This window comes from Hyperolius riggenbachi, chromosome 1 (genome assembly GCF_040937935.1).
Source record: "Hyperolius riggenbachi isolate aHypRig1 chromosome 1, aHypRig1.pri, whole genome shotgun sequence".
Lineage (NCBI taxonomy): Eukaryota > Metazoa > Chordata > Amphibia > Anura > Hyperoliidae > Hyperolius > Hyperolius riggenbachi.
This window is the reverse complement of record NC_090646.1, coordinates 356,575,978-356,592,787: the sequence shown is the minus strand read 5'-3', so window position 1 is coordinate 356,592,787 and position 16,810 is coordinate 356,575,978. Positions and strand designations below refer to the sequence as shown.

Genomic DNA, 16,810 nt, shown 5'->3' with positions numbered 1-16,810 from the left:
GGGGCTGAGGTGGAAACCCCATAAGGGCACAATTCCCAATGTTTGGAAATGAAAGGGGACACCTGGTAGTGCATACCTGTTTAGATAAGGATGCCTTCTGTTATAAGGACCATGAAACCTTTAAAAATCATAAGGCAAAGATTTTTTTCTTCCTCCACAGATTCCTGTGATGGTCAAAAACAAACAATACAGAAACACTTTGCAGGAAGCAATACAATAATTTAGAGGTTACATATGAATCATAAACACTAGTAGCAGTTAAATAATCCAAATATTCATAAACACCTATACATAAGAGCTGATAGAGGGAAAGCTGAGGAGCATAAATGGACAGAGACTAATAAAACAGGACAGTTGCAGCAATAAGTAATGGTCTGAATGGCCTGTCATATGTCCGCCTGTAAATATACTGTACGTTTCTCCTGCACGATCTTCTTTTCTTCATTTCTTTCACTGTGCGTGTAAACATAGCTCTCTGTCTGACAACATGTCTTGCCCATATCCAGCTATACTCTTATCAATGTCTAGGATAAAGCCACATAAAGGTTGATAGATGGTAATGAGATAAACACAGCTGCAGTTCACCTGTTGAGCACAGAAATGTTTACTTGATGTCACTCACAACTTCTAGCAAGTTTATTTATCCTTAGTGCAATTTTCTTCAGGTGACACTGTAGATTGTTCTACTATGAAATGGAAGTGATCAACTACCGAGAAGTCAATTCAAGGAAGTTGTTGGATTCCATGTGATCACTCCTCACCTCTCCCTCCTGCTGACATGTTATCAGGATCAGGGGCAGACAGCATGACACTTCAGAAGAAAGGGGGTGAAGAGTGACTATTACACAGCCAGCAGACCAACAGAATGCCCAACAGCTCAGGGTGACCCAAAACCACTAGGAAAGTATACGGGACTAATAGAGACCGAAAAGCCCTTCTACTAAAAAGCTATGCTCAGTGTAATTTACCTTCCTCAAAAGGTATTTGCGATAATTCAGCTTTAAATGAGCAACTGTGGTTACCCAGAATGCACTGCTACAGAATATGCAAATGATTTCTTTATGCCCCTGAAGCCAGGCTTACATCCAGAACTGCTGGTTTATAGCAAGCCTATAGCTTATATATTTTACAGAGCCTTTTGGTCACTGACACATCCTACAACAATGCATCCATTGCTGTTAACTGCTAGTGGTTTTTTTGATTCTTTGTCCAGTGATCAAAACAAGTTGCTGCATGCAGGTGATGCAGAGCAGGCGCTGGGAATCTATGAATGGGCAATGCCATGAACAAATCACATTATGTTATCATGTGTATAACACTTGCAGGAGTAACACAATTTATTTAATTGTGTTCTTTTTCCGATTTAGGTACACTTTTCCTAATCGATCCATAATTAATACATAGCTTTTAAATATGCCCATTATTTCATTATTTTCAAATGTTTAAGCATAACAGGTTTTGGTAAAAAAACAAACAAAAAACAAACTCTAGTTATCCCATAAAAGGACAATACAGAGATCCAGAGCTCCTCATCTCTGCTTCAGTCACATACAACTGCCTGCTTCATCACTCACCAAGAAGAAAGCATTATTTAGTAACCTGGATATGCAGAGAGATTGCGCTGCCAGCTAAAGCCACACCCCCTACAGAAGTATGCAGCATCTGGTGCAGCAGCAATTTTCCTGCTTGGTTTTACATTGTTTTCATTTTTTGAAATTAATTTCAAGTAATTTGTGCCAAACCTGGGACTTAAAGTGTTTTATGGGTGTTTCAAAGTAATCATGTTCTTGACTTGTCTAGAAATAATATATTTACTTTTTCTCATATTTAAGGCTTTTCGTACTGGGACTCTGGCTGTTCTTGACTGGCAGTACAAGCACAAGTGCTACAGGTAGGAACTGAATTGCATCTATCTATCTATCTATCTATCTATCTATCTATCTATCTATCTATCTATCATCTTTGTTAAACATTCGCATGAAGTTAAAGCCAGCCTACAATTGGTACTGTTATAATGTGTCCTCCCTATATAAAGTGTACCCAACCTATTGCATGCAGAGGTTTGTCAATGTATCTCAGTCTTCGTGCTACGATGTGACAGCCTGCATTCTACAAAATACAAGAGGTGCAATGTCTGTTCCAGCAGTAAGCCATTCAGCAAATTGCACCTGGCTTAACTGAGCATTAAAGAGACCCAATCAACTTTCCACACACTTTTACTAAAAATGCTGCCCAGTCTTTTGTTGGATGCATATTTAAAATATTGGCAAGTTATCAGGCTTTGTAGAAAATGTAACTGAAACTACATGACCTATTTTCTATTATTGTCTGAAATGATCATTTTGAGTTGTACATTAGGACCAAGCATTGTAGAGGCATACCGGTGTGATTCTGGCCAAGCAACTACTTTCACTCTGTAGAAAGAAAGAAAGAGGTAGAACAGTAGGCAGCATCACTCTGCAGGAACATCCTTTAAAGCGGAACTGCAATATAGAAAATAAATAAATAAACATACCAGTAGATTCTAAATTATAAACTCTATCTGTCTGTATGATTTTTGCCGCTCCCCGCTGCTGCAATCACTGTATTTTGTAATTTTTATTCATTTCCTGGTTTCAGCCAAGATGGCCGCAGTGCCTGATAACTTCCGGGTTACTGCTCCTTATTAGTATGTATTTTTTATTTTATTTTTTTGTGGTAGCGTGCACGAGAGGATTACAGCACTGCACATGCGTAACTTGTCCTCTCGTGCACTCTCAATCAAGAGCCCAACTACCATTGTGAGTACACTTGTACTGTTTGTAATAACCTCCCTAGCGGTGAGAAGGAGCCTGGCTCATCCAGCTAACAGTTGCTGAAAGTGGTATGGACGAGCCAGGCTCGTGAACGCAGCCAGGGAGATTTGTAGCAGCTGATACACCCTCCCTCCACGGTGCATCCCTTCCTCCTCCTCCTGTTCCCCAGCGTTAGGCTGTAAACCCCCCCCCCCCCTCCCTTCACTGTACATTCATTCCTTCTGATTCCCCAGCGTTAGGCAATACATCCACCCTCCCTCCACTCTGCATTCCCTCTGATCCCCCAGCGTTAGGCTGTAAATCCCCCGTCCCTCTGCTGTGCATTCCTTCTGATCCACCAGCGCTGTAAATCCCCCCTCCCTCCACTGATCTCCCCCCTATTGTGGGCAGTGTCCCTGGCAGCGCAGTGAATAGGGCAGGGGATGATTTACTCACCGAGGTTCTTTCCAGCGATGACTGAGTATTCTTCTCTGCATGCAGCTCTGGGCTATTGTAAACAGTACACGCGGCTGACTGTATACAATAGCCCAGAGCTGCATGCAGAGAAGAATACTCGTTCATCGCTGGAAAGAGCCTCCGTGAGTAAAACACCCCCTGCCCTATTCACAGCGCTGCCAGGGACACTGCCCACAATAGGGGGGAGATCAGTGGAGTGAGGGGGGATTTACAGCCTAACGCTGGTGGATCAGAAGGCAGGGATGCACAACAAAGGGAGGGTGGATTTACAGCCTAACGCTGGGGGATCAGAAGGAAGGAATGTACAGAGGCCTATCAGGCCTGTCTCCTCCTCGTTCATGTGTCATATCAGCGCTTACGCTGCGCTGAAGGAACGAGCGTGGAGTGGGGCGGAGAAAGGGCGGGTACCTGGCCTGAGGGGAAGTAAACCATTTAGCAGGGAGAGGAACACTGACTCGTCTGCCTGATTTTAGCCTCGACTTACAAGTCGATGCTGTTTACCGGCAGAATCTCGGGATGGAGAGAACACACAAAGGGCGCACAGAGGTATGTCATCGTTAAAGGTACATACCCATATTATCACATTGTATTAAAAAAAGATCCTTCAGTTCCGCTTTAAATGTCTAAAATTATCTGATCACCTAAGAGAAAAAACTGCAACACCGGAGAAATCTGTACACTTTATAGATTTCAGCCAAGATGAGCAGGCATGACCATTCCAGCCAAGGAAAATCTAAAATTATGAGTGGCATCTTAATCTTCCAATTCCAACACCCTACAGGGTACTCGATTTGGAGATTCAGAACTGCAATAATCTTCGTAGTAGGCCAAGAAAAAGCCAAAAAACGAAAACAGCACCGCAAACTATAATATTTTTTTCTTAAGAGATAAGGCATCTACAGGTTCGATCTTTTTTTTTTAAAGCAAACCTCATTTGGCCTAGTTCTAAAAATCCGGCTGGTTCATGTTTTCTAATACTTAACTCTAATGAGTGATGTGAATCGCTACTTTGACAAGCCCTACACATGCAGAATCATAGCCATACAGAATCCATTCTTCGCACTGAAGGTCCAAAATAGACCAAAACAGAGATGTCTGCAAATTATATTAAATTACTGTAGAATGAAATGAAATATTGATGTGCTGGCTGCATATCTGGTCTGCATGGGCATAAGGGTATCAGTTTTAGGACACATAAAAAAGATAACTGTCAGTCCAACACATGCATTCTGTTTTAAGAAAGCTAACACTGTGTAGTGACTACTACACTGTAGTCTCTGTGAAAGATACTGAAGTGAAAAAAAAATGGTAACTTAAATTAACTTCTAGTCCCAAATAACACTTCTTATTGTGGTTAAAAAAAAAAAAAGATTTGGAGATATAAGTGTCTGAATGCATTCTATGTTTATTTAGCTACCATACAAAGAAAAGGGGACACACTCTTATTTGTTATCATCACACAGAATTATACAGCTGTTCAACTTCACCACTGCAGACTAGCTGCAGTTTATAGACCTGGGTTATTAACCCTTACATAACAAAATAATAAAATAAAAAATGAATAGAGGGAAGTTCTATATAGATATGTTATTACATATGCACATGTGTCTCATCATACTACATATTACTTTATCAGAAACACAGAGCCGCCAAAAAGATAAAACAATGTTCAAATTAAAAATAGGAGAAGAGGTACTTACCTCCCCATACAAGATTCAACAAGATACATGTTTCAGAAGTATTCTTTATTAATGTACTCCAATAATTGTGACGTGTTTTGTGGGACACAGCGCATTTCCTCAGGCAGTGAAACAGGAGCAGCTGGAGGGCACCAAACACAAGCTAAGACTAAATATCTTTTAATGTACAGTAGATATAGTCAATGACAATGTATACTAACAAACACACACACACACACACACACACACACACACATATATATATATATATATATATATATATATATATATATATATATATATATATATATATATATATATATGAACAAATTGTCATTGACTTTATCTGCTGTACATTAAGATATACAGTGGGATGCGAAAGGTGTGGCAACCTTGTTAATTGTCATGATTTTCCATAATCGTTGGTTGTTACGATTAAAGGTGTCAGTTAAATATATCATATAGGAGACACACACAGTGATATTTGAGAAGTGAAATTAAGTTTATTGGATTTGCAGAAAGTGCAGATAATTGTTTAAATAAAATTAGGCAGGTGCATAAATTTAGGCATTTTATTGATCCCAAAACCTTTAGAACTAATTATTGGAACTCAAATTGGCTTGGTAAGCTCAGTGACCCCTGACCTACATACACAGGTGAATCCTATTATGAGAAAGAGTATTTAAGGGGGTCATTTGTAAGTTTCCCTCCTCTTTTAATTTTATCTGAAGAGTAGCAACATGGGGGTCTCAAAACAACTCTCCAATGACCTGAAGACAAAGATTGTTCACCATCATGGTTTAGGGGAAGGATACAGAAAGCTGTCTCAGAGATTTCAGCTGTCTGTTTGGACAGTTAGGAACATATTGAGGAAATGGAAGACAACAGGCTCAGTTCAAGTTAGGGCTCGAAGTGGCAGACCAAGAAAAATCTCAGACAGACAGAAGCGATGAGTGGTGAGAACAGTCAACCCACAGACCAGCACCAAAGACCTATAACATCATCTTGCTGCAGATGGAGTCACTGTAGATCGTTCAACCATTCGGCACACTTTAGACAAGGAGATGCTGTATGCGAAAGTGATGCAGAGGAAGCCTCTTCTCCGCCCACAGCACAAACAGAGCCGCTTGAGGTATGCTAAAGCACATTTGGACAAGCCAGCTTCATTTTGGAATAAGGTGCTGTGGACTGAGGGTGATGAAACTAAAATTGAGTTATTTGGGCATAACAAGGGGCGTTATGCATGGAGGAAAAACAACACAGCATTTCAAGAAAAAGACCTGCTACCTACAGTAAAATATGGTGGTGGTTCCATCATGCTGTGGGGCTGTGTGGCCAGTGCAGAGACTGGGAATCTTGTCAAAGTTGAGGGATGCATGGATTCCACTCAGTATCAGCAGATTCTGGAGACCAATGTCCAGGAATCAGTGACAAAACTGAAGCTGCGACGGGGCTGGATCTTTCAACAAGACAACAACCATAAACACTGCTCAAAATCCACTAAGGCATGCATGCAGAGGAACAAGTACAACGTTCTGGAATGGCCATCTCAGTTCCCAGACCTGAATATCATTGAAAATCTGTGGTGTGAGTTAAAGAGAGCTGTTGATGCTCTTAAGCCATCAAACCTGAATGAACTAGAGATGTTTTGTAAAGAGGAATGGTCCAAAATACCTTCAACCAGAATCCAGACTCTCATTGGTACCTACAGGAGGCATTTAGAGGTTGTAATTTCTGCAAAAGGAGGATCTACCAAATATTGATTTCATTTCTTTTTTAGTTTCAAACATTTTTTTATTAAGATTGTTTTCAGTAAGAAACAAGGTTGCTTTTGACATAGCCCTTAGCAAAGGGCACATTCTCATTTTACACTTAAAGAATAACCAAAACAAATTTAACTATGACAGAAACAGTTAGTAACATGGCACAGGTTCGAGGTGGCATTTGGTTCACTTGAGTGGCTTTGTATGGTACAGTATTAGAAGGATAGGGCACATGATCTTAGACTTGATGATGAGGCGGCGGAGAGCCAGGGCTGCCAAGTTCTGGTGAAGGATAATGTTGTATCGTTGAGTACTGCGTTCAACCTTTCTGATATTAAAATATCTTTTACTATGAGGTCTGTTAGTTCAATGGAGAGAAATGGCTTTTGCCATTGTCTAGCAATATGCAACCTCGCCGCTTTAGCAATATGTTGGGCTAATCTATGGTTGGGATATTTCCACCTTTGTGGTTTATTGCCAAGTAGGAGTTGGAAAGGGTCAGGAGATAAGGGAACCTCTAGGGCAGTACTTATGGCAGACGTGATGTCCTGCCAGAACTTCTGTGCTACTGGGCAGAACCACCAGATGTGTGCTATATCGCCGGTTTGGCCACAGCCCCTGAAGCAGAGTGGTGATGTGGAGTTTGAGAACCTGTGAATTTTTTGGGGCGTTAAGTAGGTACGGTGGAGGATTTTATAGTTTGTCTCAATATGTGAGTAGTAGTTGCTACCTTTGGTAAGTGTGAGACAGCATTTTGTCCAGGTTTTGTCAGGTAGTGTTTGTCCTAAGTCCGTCTCCCAGTCACTCATGGGTTTTAGTTTACAGAAGTCTGGGGGTTGAGAGAGAACTGAGTAAATGTATGAGATTAGGCCTCCTTCCAGTGGGCGCAGTGAGCACCAGGCTTCGTATGGGGTACGAGTGAGTGTGGCATTTGGCTCGATTGCGAAAGATTTCAAAAAGTGAAAGAGTTGTCTGGCTCTAAAGAATTCGATAGGGGGGAACGTGGTGGCTGAGCAAAATTGTTGCCAGGAGGGTATCTTATCGTTTATTAAGAGTTTTTCTATGGTAGTGATTCCTTTTAGGGACCACCAATGGAAGGCTCGGGGTTCGAGACCCGGTGGGAAGGCTAAATTATTAAACAATGGAAGTTGTTTCGGAAGAGGAGATTGTAGATTTTTGCTGAATTTAATGCGATTCCATATTTGTAATGAGTGAGCCGTCAGAGGTGACTTAGTTAATTGTTTGGTCTGTGGAGCCTTAAGCGCCCACTGTAGCGAGGCGAAGGATACTGGGTATAATAAGGCATCTTCGATGTCTGCCCAAAGAGGGCGGTTATATTGTGAGTGGATTTGGGCCATCTGGGCAATTTGTGCCGCTCGGTAATAATTAAAAAGGTCTGGAACACCCATTCCCCCCCTAGATCTATTCATATGCATTACTTTCTGGTTTATTCTGCTTTTTTTGTTATTCGAGATAAATTTGAAGATAAGTGACTGTAGGTTTTTAAGTGATGACTTAGTTATCTGTATAGGTAATGTTCTGAATAGATAGAGTAACCGCGGTAGGAGGTTCATACGAACCGCTTGTATCCGTCCTGTCCAGGAGATGGAGGGAGTGTTCCATCTGGAGAGATCCCGTTGGAGTTCGGTGAGCATAGGTTTGTAGTTGAGGGTATATAGATTTTTGGGGTTAGCAGGTATTTTAATACCTAGGTAGGATATATAGTTTGTTCTAAGTTGTAACCCCAGGCTGGTGGCCAGGGACATTGCACTTTGAGCAGTGAGGTTAGTTAGCAGAATCTCTGATTTGTTAATATTCAGGCATAGTCCCGATATGGAACCGAATTGTTTAACTGCTTTGAGTAGATTGGGGACCGAGGTATGGGGAGAGGTCAGAGTGAGAAGGAGATCATCGGCAAATAAGCTGGCCTTGTGTTCGGTGTCACCTACCCTAAGTCCTTGTATATCTGAGGACGATCTAATTTTGTTGGCTAGGGGCTCAATAACTAGGGCGAAGATTGCGGGAGATAGGGGGCATCCCTGTCTGGTGCCCCGCTGAATGGGAATGTTAATAGGGGCGCTAGAGGGGAGTTTCAATTGGGCTGAGGGATTTGAGTAAAGGCATTGCACAGCTTGGAGGAATGGGCCACTTATCCCCGCCTTTTGCAAGGCAATAAGCATGAATGGCCAGTCTATGGTATCGAATGCCTTTTCCATATCAAGGGAGAGTAAGGCGAGCGGTGTTTTACGGGAGTTAGCTATGTGTAAGAGGTTGATTACTTTTCTGACATTGTCAGGGGCCTGGCGAGAGGGGATGAAACCCACCTGGTCTCTGTGGACCAGGGGGTTTAGGACTTTGTTTAATCTTGCCACTAATATCGAGGTTAACAATTTGTAGTCAAGATTGAGGAGGGAAATTGGTCTATAATTTTTTATATCTAATGGGTCTCTCTGTGGCTTGGGGATAACGGCTATAACTGATTGTAAGAATTCAGGTTGGGGGGTTTTTCCGTCCAGGATGGAGTTGAATAGACGTTTCAGGTATGGAGTTAATACTTTCTTGAGTTTTTTGTAATATGGGGCTGAAAAGCCATCTGGGCCTGGGGCTTTGCCCGTTTTGAGTTTTTTAATAGCAAGCATGATTTCTAAGTCTGTGACAGGGAAGTTAAGGGCTTGAGATTTCTCTGGGAGTAGGTGTGTGGTTCTTAGTTGTTGAAAAAAGGGGGGAGTCATCGGGTCTTCCTTACCTGGGGGTTTGGCGGAATACAGTTTTTTATAATAATCTGCAAACTCCGAGTGTATTTTAAGTGGATCTGAGGTTAGGGAGCCTGATTTGGTGCGTATCTTTAAGATTTTGTTGATTGTTTGAGTGTGGCGCAACTTTCTTGCTAGCCAGGTGTTGGGTTTGTTATACTGTACGTATTGCTTGGATTTGGTCCATCTGATGGCTTTTTCTACGCGGGCAGAAAGGAGAACCTCTATTTGAGTTTGTGTGTCCGCAATTTGTTTTTGGAGATACCTGGAGGGAGAACTTGCGTGAGCTCGTTGAAGTTGGGAGAGCTTATGCTCCAGATTTAGTTGCGTATTAGTTTTATTTCTTTTTCTCTGGGAGGCTATTTTGATCAGATACCCCCTGATAACAGGCTTGTGGGCTAGCCAAAGGATGTCTGGTCTGATATTGTCAGTATCATTTATTCGAAAATATTCGTACAATTTTTCCTCAAGGTCTAGTATGGTTTCGTTGTCGATTAGGAGGCTTTCGTTGAGTCTCCAGGGTGGGCAGGCTAGTGGAGTTATTAAGGAGCTGCATGCTGTCCAGACTATGTCGTGGTCAGACCACGAGCTAATGACATGGCGAGAAAAAATTAGATTGGGGATCAGAGATGCTGATATATAGATCATGTCGATCCTAGAGTAGGTCTGGTGGGCTGAGGAATAGAAGGTGTAGCCACGGTTTGAGGCATTGTGTTCCCTCCAGGTATCGACCAACTGAATTGAAGCTACTGCTATGCATAGGTGTTTGGATAATTGTTTTTGCCTAGCAGTGTTGGTAGGGTTAGATCTATCTATTATTGGATTGGGAGCAATATTGAAGTCACCTGCCCACAATATAGGGCAGGGAGGTAGGTCCTGTATTTTATCTAGTATCTCCTTTACTGCTTGCATAGGGGACTCAGGAGGTGAATATACATTAATTATACAGTATTGTAGCGATTGGAAACTCCCAATTAAGATAATATAACATCCGTCATCATCTGTTATACATTTATCAACATCAAAAGGTAGAGAGTTTTTCAATAGTGTGAGTACACCCCTATGTTTAGTGTTGGAGGAGGAGGCAAAGTGTCTCTGATATTGTTTGTGAAAATATCTTGGGGCGGATGTCTTTGTGAAGTGTGTTTCTTGAACACATATGATGTCTGGTTGGCATTTTTGATAATCTGTGAATGCTTTACGGCGTTTGTAGGGAGAATTCAGTCCCTTCGCATTGTGGGAGATAATATTTAGATTAGTCATTTTTTGGAGATAGTTTGAGCTAGTTCACCGTGCCTCCTTCCCCGCCACTGTCCACACAAAGTGATTCTTTTTGATGAATGCAGAGAAAGCTGTGCCAGTGTTAACAACAAAAAACAGGGAGACCAACATGGTCTAACAATAAACAGAGTTGTACCAATGATGGAAGTAGAGGAACACGTCCTCATAGTAATGGTGTGAGTTGCCAGTAATAATATCGATCTGGCAGCTCGGACCATTGTGTTAGGGGCAGCATAACCTGACTTCGGCAGCTGACTAAACATTAATAGACGCTTTAGGTAATATCAGGACATAACATATATAGAACAATAGCTCCATCTAATGGGCATTCCAAGAATAAAGTTTGTAGGTATCAATAACATTGAGGGGAAAGAATAAAGATTATAGGACAGTAAAGGTTCACAGGGTTTAGTGGAAATGACATATGTGCAGGCCAGCATGTGGACCAAGAAGATGGGGTATACCAGTGAGCCCAAACAGCTAGTTTCAATTGGGTACTTGAAGGATGGGCAGAGGAGGTTGCTTTCCCCTAATGGCCTTGGAAATGTTTTGATGAGAAGTGATTTATAACAACTGGTGGGCTTCGGGGACCTGTGATGAAGGTAAGTGGGTTCAATACATCTCAGGTGGCCAGGAGATTTTGGCATGGATAGAGCGTTGTATCAAGGGCCAAGACACGCTGTTCCTTTGTTCGTATGGTTTTCCGAGGAGTCTCATGTCCTTGAGGGGGGAATGGTGGTGTGAGACGGAAAGTTCGTGGGGTGTCTGTGCCTTGTATTTGGCATAGGCTCTATTTGGGCACACACCTGGGTATTAGTGTGCAAGTACGTCAGGGTGTGTTACGGTGTGCAACCGCTGTTCGTTGATAAAAAGTCTCAGCTAGCGGTACATTGGGAGGAGAGGATGCTTAGGAGCTGAGACTGTGTTGCCTGCGGGTGTCTATATTGGTTTAGGTGCCCAAGTCAGTAAGGAAAAGGCTACTTACAGAATCCTTGTAGGTAAGCGTATTTAGTGCGTCACTGGTCACCTCATATGATTAGGAAACGAGGCCTGCATGGAGTCCCAATGGGGTTCAGGAAGATGAATCTTGTGCATTGCCCTGGCGTGAGCGTTTTGCAGACCAGACCCGCGTAGGTCTAGATTTGCGTTGTTGCTGTGGAACCACGGGCATAGGTTCCATCTGTATGCCCGCTGCCTCTAGGTGTCTTCGGCCTTCCTCCTGTGTGCGACAAGTGTAGGTTTCTCCCCCGTGGGTGAAGGACAAGTAGAACGGGAAGCCCCATCGGTAACGGACCTCCGCCTTTTGAAGTGAAAGGGTGATCGGGCGCAGGGCTCTCCGGCGCTGGATCGTGGAGGCCGCCAGGTCGGCATATAGTTGGACAGTCTGCGGGACGGTCGGCAGAGTGGTTAGGTTGCGGGCAGCGTTCAGTATGAGGTCCCGGACTTCCTCAAACTGGAGCTTTAGGACGACATCCCGGGGCAGGTCCGGGTTCCGGGGTTTCGCTAGGGCTCTATGGATCCGGACCATACGGAAGGCTGCTGGGTCCATCTGGGGTAGCAGGGCGGTAAAGAGGTTAAGAGCCACGGGTTTCAGGTCAGTGATTGCCTCCGGAAGGCCTCTGATCCTTATGTTGGCTCGCCGACTGCGGTTCTCCATGTCCTCAAGCTTCAGTTCCATGAGATCTATCTTTTCCGTGTGTGTATCGATGTCTTGTTTGTCCATCTCCTGGGCTTCCGCAATGGAGTCTGCTTGCCTTTCCAGCGCGTCCACGCGGGCACCAAGTTCACGGATCTCGGTGGTGATGTCCCTGACGGCCTCTTGGAGTTCAGTTCGGAACACACGTTGTATTTTGGTTATTAGCTCGTCTTGGTTTGGAGGAGACGGAGACGGCTGGTCGGGTCTGCCTTGCGGAGATGAAGTCGACGGAGACTGTTTGTCTGGAGTAGACATGGTATGTTGAGGCGTTTGGGTAGCTCCGTCGGCCATCTTAGGTTGGTTGGCGCGCTTGGGTGTCTGGGTTGCAAAGTTCTTATTAGCCTTTGGGGTCTTCTGATTGAGGTTTTCTTTCCCCTTACCTCTTCTGGACATACTTATGGATGTTCCCTTAGAAGAGTGAAGCCGTTGGTGCGGTAGTTAGTGCTAATTTTGGCTATAGAAGGCTGCCGAAGAGCGGAGCAGTTAAGGATCACATGTGCTCCCTTCAGCGCCGCGCATGCGCCCCCCGATTTCATTTCTTTTTTGTGGTGCCCAAATTTATGCACTGCCTAATTTTGTTTAAACAATTATTGCACACTTTCTGTAAATCCAATAAACTTAATTTCACTTCTCAAATATCACTGTGTGTCCCCTATATGATATATTTAACTAACATTTTTTATCGTAACAACCAATGATTTATACAGGAAAATCATGACAATTAACAAAGTTGCCCAACCTTTCGCATCCCACTGTTTGTAGTCTTAGTTTGTGTTTGGTGCCCTCCGGTTGCTCCTGTTCCACTTCCTGAGGAATTGGGTTGTGTCCCACGAAACGTGTCGCAATTATTGGAGTACATTATTAAAGAATACTTTTGAGACGTTTATCTTGTTGAATCCTCTATGGGGAGGTAAGTACCTTTTCCCCTATTTTTTATTTGAACGTTGTTCTTGCTTTTGGTGCCTCTGTGTTTCTGATACAAGTATCACTAGTCCACCTTTGGTGGAGGGATAAACCCACCATGCTTCCTGCCTACAGAGAGTAACATCTTAATCTACCTCAAGGGGATGGGTCAAGTTCCCATAATGCCTTGAAAGTGGTTGCTTGTCAGCAACCTACCTTCGTGAGTTTATCTTACATTGTTTTCTTTTTACCATATTGGACAAAATACTACACTATAGTGGGCTCTCGATTTCTGTATTATTTTTACATATTACTTTAGATACGCTTTTATAGGGTAACTCTCTGCCTAAATATACTTATCACAGTGAAGCAGCATAACAGCAACTCAGGTGATTCAACAGAAATTCTATTGAAGGGAATAAGAAGATACTATATTGGGCAATAAATTTAAATAGCTTGAACTCAAACATAAACCCATAAAATTTTAAACCTAATGTGACATTTTAACTAGAAATCCAGTCAAAGTCTTGGAGGAATTTAAATAATACTTGTCTCATCTATATTCTTCCATATCTGGTTTATCCTCTGTGGAAGCTGACTGCTTGTTTTTAATCAAATCTGTCTAGCATTCCTACCTTCTTAGATTTACCGGACTGGGTTTAAGCTGCATAAGAAATGTAAAACACAATCCAAAGCATAAAATCTGATGAGACTGAGCCCAGACAGGTTATCAAGCCTCTTATTATTGACAATTCAACAGGCAAGGTTATATAATAAATGGTAATAAATTAGGATGGGAGGTATTTGTTGATATTGGGATGAGTCATAAATGGCAGTGATCTAGTTACCATCTGTTCTCCCTTCTAAACACTGATATTAAAATGCTATAATTTTCACTACATGTCTATATACTGTATGGTTAATTGGATTATTTTACAAACATCTGTGAGAAGCTGAAAAACAGTTGTCCTGTAGCTCTTCCGTCCGCTTACAGCAGAAATAATGAGTGCTACTAGTTTTGAGATCCAGGGGTTGATTTATTCAGTAGAACCAGGAGTTGGCAATTAGTGATGAGATAATATAGTTATTTTAGTTTCACCAATTCACGAAAATATATGGACACGAAAAGCAAATGCATTGAAATCTATGGTCATAGGAAATTAAATCACATGAATATATGTGCCAAAATGTATGGACATGCATGGGAAAACACATATCCTATTCACATAGGTCCATTCTTTTAGGAGATATTTTGAAACCTGACCAATAAAATACCTGTTAAAGTCCCAGCATGCAAGAAAATATTCAAAATTATTTTGATATAATTTCTTTACCTTTCTTTTAGTACTTGATAGGTGATGACAAGATATTTTTAGATAGATTAATAATTATCTCTTAGGCACAGGAGAAAAAGTGAATTGAATAAGAACCATCATTTCCTAATGCCAGGGGCATTGCTAGGATCCTTAGAGATCCAGGCACTTTTGGGCACTCCATCCAGAAAATAGGTGTGGCCACACACCAGAATGTGGGTGTGGCCATGGGTGGAGCCAAATTTGCATGAACTTAACTGCAGTCTAAGTAGGCCTGTCCATCAAAATGTTGGCTGAAGCTCCCCTCTTAAAAAAAAAAATGCAGCATATCACATAAATAGGCAGTGTCACTTTACGACTGCTCCACGCCCCAAATGTCCTGGATGTGGCAGCCCCAGGACCGCCTAACAACGATTGGCGTAAGGTCCTTGGGGTGGGGAGTTTGCAGGAGATTGCGTGCTCCGATGCACGCGCATCCCGCTCTGATGGCAGAGCTCCGCCTTCAGTCTCCCAGCGGCCGTCTATTTACTCGGTACAGCGATGCAATCTAAGGCAGCACTATACAGGGGACACTCGGCTGTCCACTCCAGGGGCACAAAAGCGATCCGCTGTGATAGGCTGAAGCCTATCACAGCCGATCGCGCTGATAGGCTGATAGGGGGAGGGGAATAATAAAAAAATAAGATTGAATTTCTTTAAAAATAAATAAGAAAAATATTTGTTAAAAAAATAAACATTGGCTGAGCGATCAGACCCTTACGAACAGAAAGCTCTGTTGGTGGGAATAAAGGGGGGGATCACTTGTGTGCTGAGTTGTGTGGCCCTGCAGCGAGGCCTTTAAGCTGCAGTGGCCTATTTGTTGAAAAATGGCCTAGTTTTTGGGGGGGTTTAAAGTGGTTAAACATGACTAAGCAGAGTTATCTGGCTGGTCTGGCTTTCTGCTGGGCACCTGGCCTGCTGCCACATTGTCTGGCAGTTCACCCATAGCATTCCCTGACCTTCTAGTGGACTCCCTCCCATGCTCCCACAGGCCTCACATGGAGGCACCACAACTCCCAGCATGCCTCCATAGAAGAACCACAGCTCTCTGTATGCCCCCATAAAGGCATCACAGTGCTGAGCATGGCACCACAGAACCCTGTATGCCCACTTAGAGGCACCACAGCACCCAGCATAACCACGATTGATGCACCACAGCTGACTCTGCCTAGGGGACATCCTGGGCACCCCAGAATAGATCCGGGGCACGTGCCTCTGATCTTTGGAGCTAGCAATGCCCCTGCCTAATGCAATGAAGTCAATGAGCATGAGAATAAACATTTCTCATTTTTAGGAAAATATGTATGTTGTGAAAATTCTATGATTTTTTTTTTTGTGATAAAATGCAAATTTAAATTCAAAAATTCAAGTTAATCCCTATTGGCAATATCTTCAGTATGTCATCATTCACTGTGAAACTGTGGCTCACTCTGTGGGGGTTACAATGTCTTTTCCTTTCAGGGAGAGATACTTAAAGGAAAACGACAAGCAATTAAACTGAATCCCTCAGAGCTTCATAATTATAATTTTAATTTACACCTATTAAAAAAAAATATGGCCATTACAAGAACATTTATCTCCTGCTGTATGCAGAGCAGCCTCTCCTGCAGCTCTCAGAGCTAGTCACTTGACTAGTATTGCTGCTTGATTTAAAGTGAATTGTTGTACAATTATTTATGACGTGAGATTCTGGCATAAATTCTTAGTAAGAAGCTCTCAGTGAAGCTGGGAAATTTGGGCAGTTTGTATGGCGGCTCCCAAACTTCTCCGGCACCAGATATTTTTAATCTTTTTGGATGAAGGTAGTGCTTATACCGGCAGGCTTGTGGCGGTGGGGACAAATAAGGTTAGACATAGGTGGTGGGTAGGGATGGTCGGAATGCCAATTTCCGATTCTGCGGTAAATCCGCCATTGCCAATTACCGATTCCGCTTTCCGCTACCAATTTCCGCATTCCAATGCGGAATTTCTGCCGGAAATCGCGGAAATTCCGCCTGACTTTAACATCGATTTTCTCAAAAACTATAAGGACTTTTTTAAAACTTTTTTTGCATCTTGTTCAGAGGATTCTGTTTGATAAACCCTGAAAATTTGGTGTTTCTAGGATTTACGGGGGCTTTGGTATTAACCGC

At 42.6% G+C, this 16,810-nt stretch overlaps 1 protein-coding gene across 2 annotated transcripts in view; it reads left to right on the top strand.

The window, feature by feature from the left end:
- NCAN (neurocan) overlaps positions 1-16,810 on the top strand; it is a 316,793-nt gene that overhangs the window by 91,996 nt on the left and 207,987 nt on the right. For both annotated transcript variants that reach the window (XM_068234189.1, XM_068234188.1), the window contains exon 2: positions 1,833-1,891. In XM_068234189.1, coding sequence (XP_068090290.1) covers positions 1,833-1,891 — 59 coding nt within the window. The remainder of the gene's footprint in view (positions 1-1,832; positions 1,892-16,810) is intronic.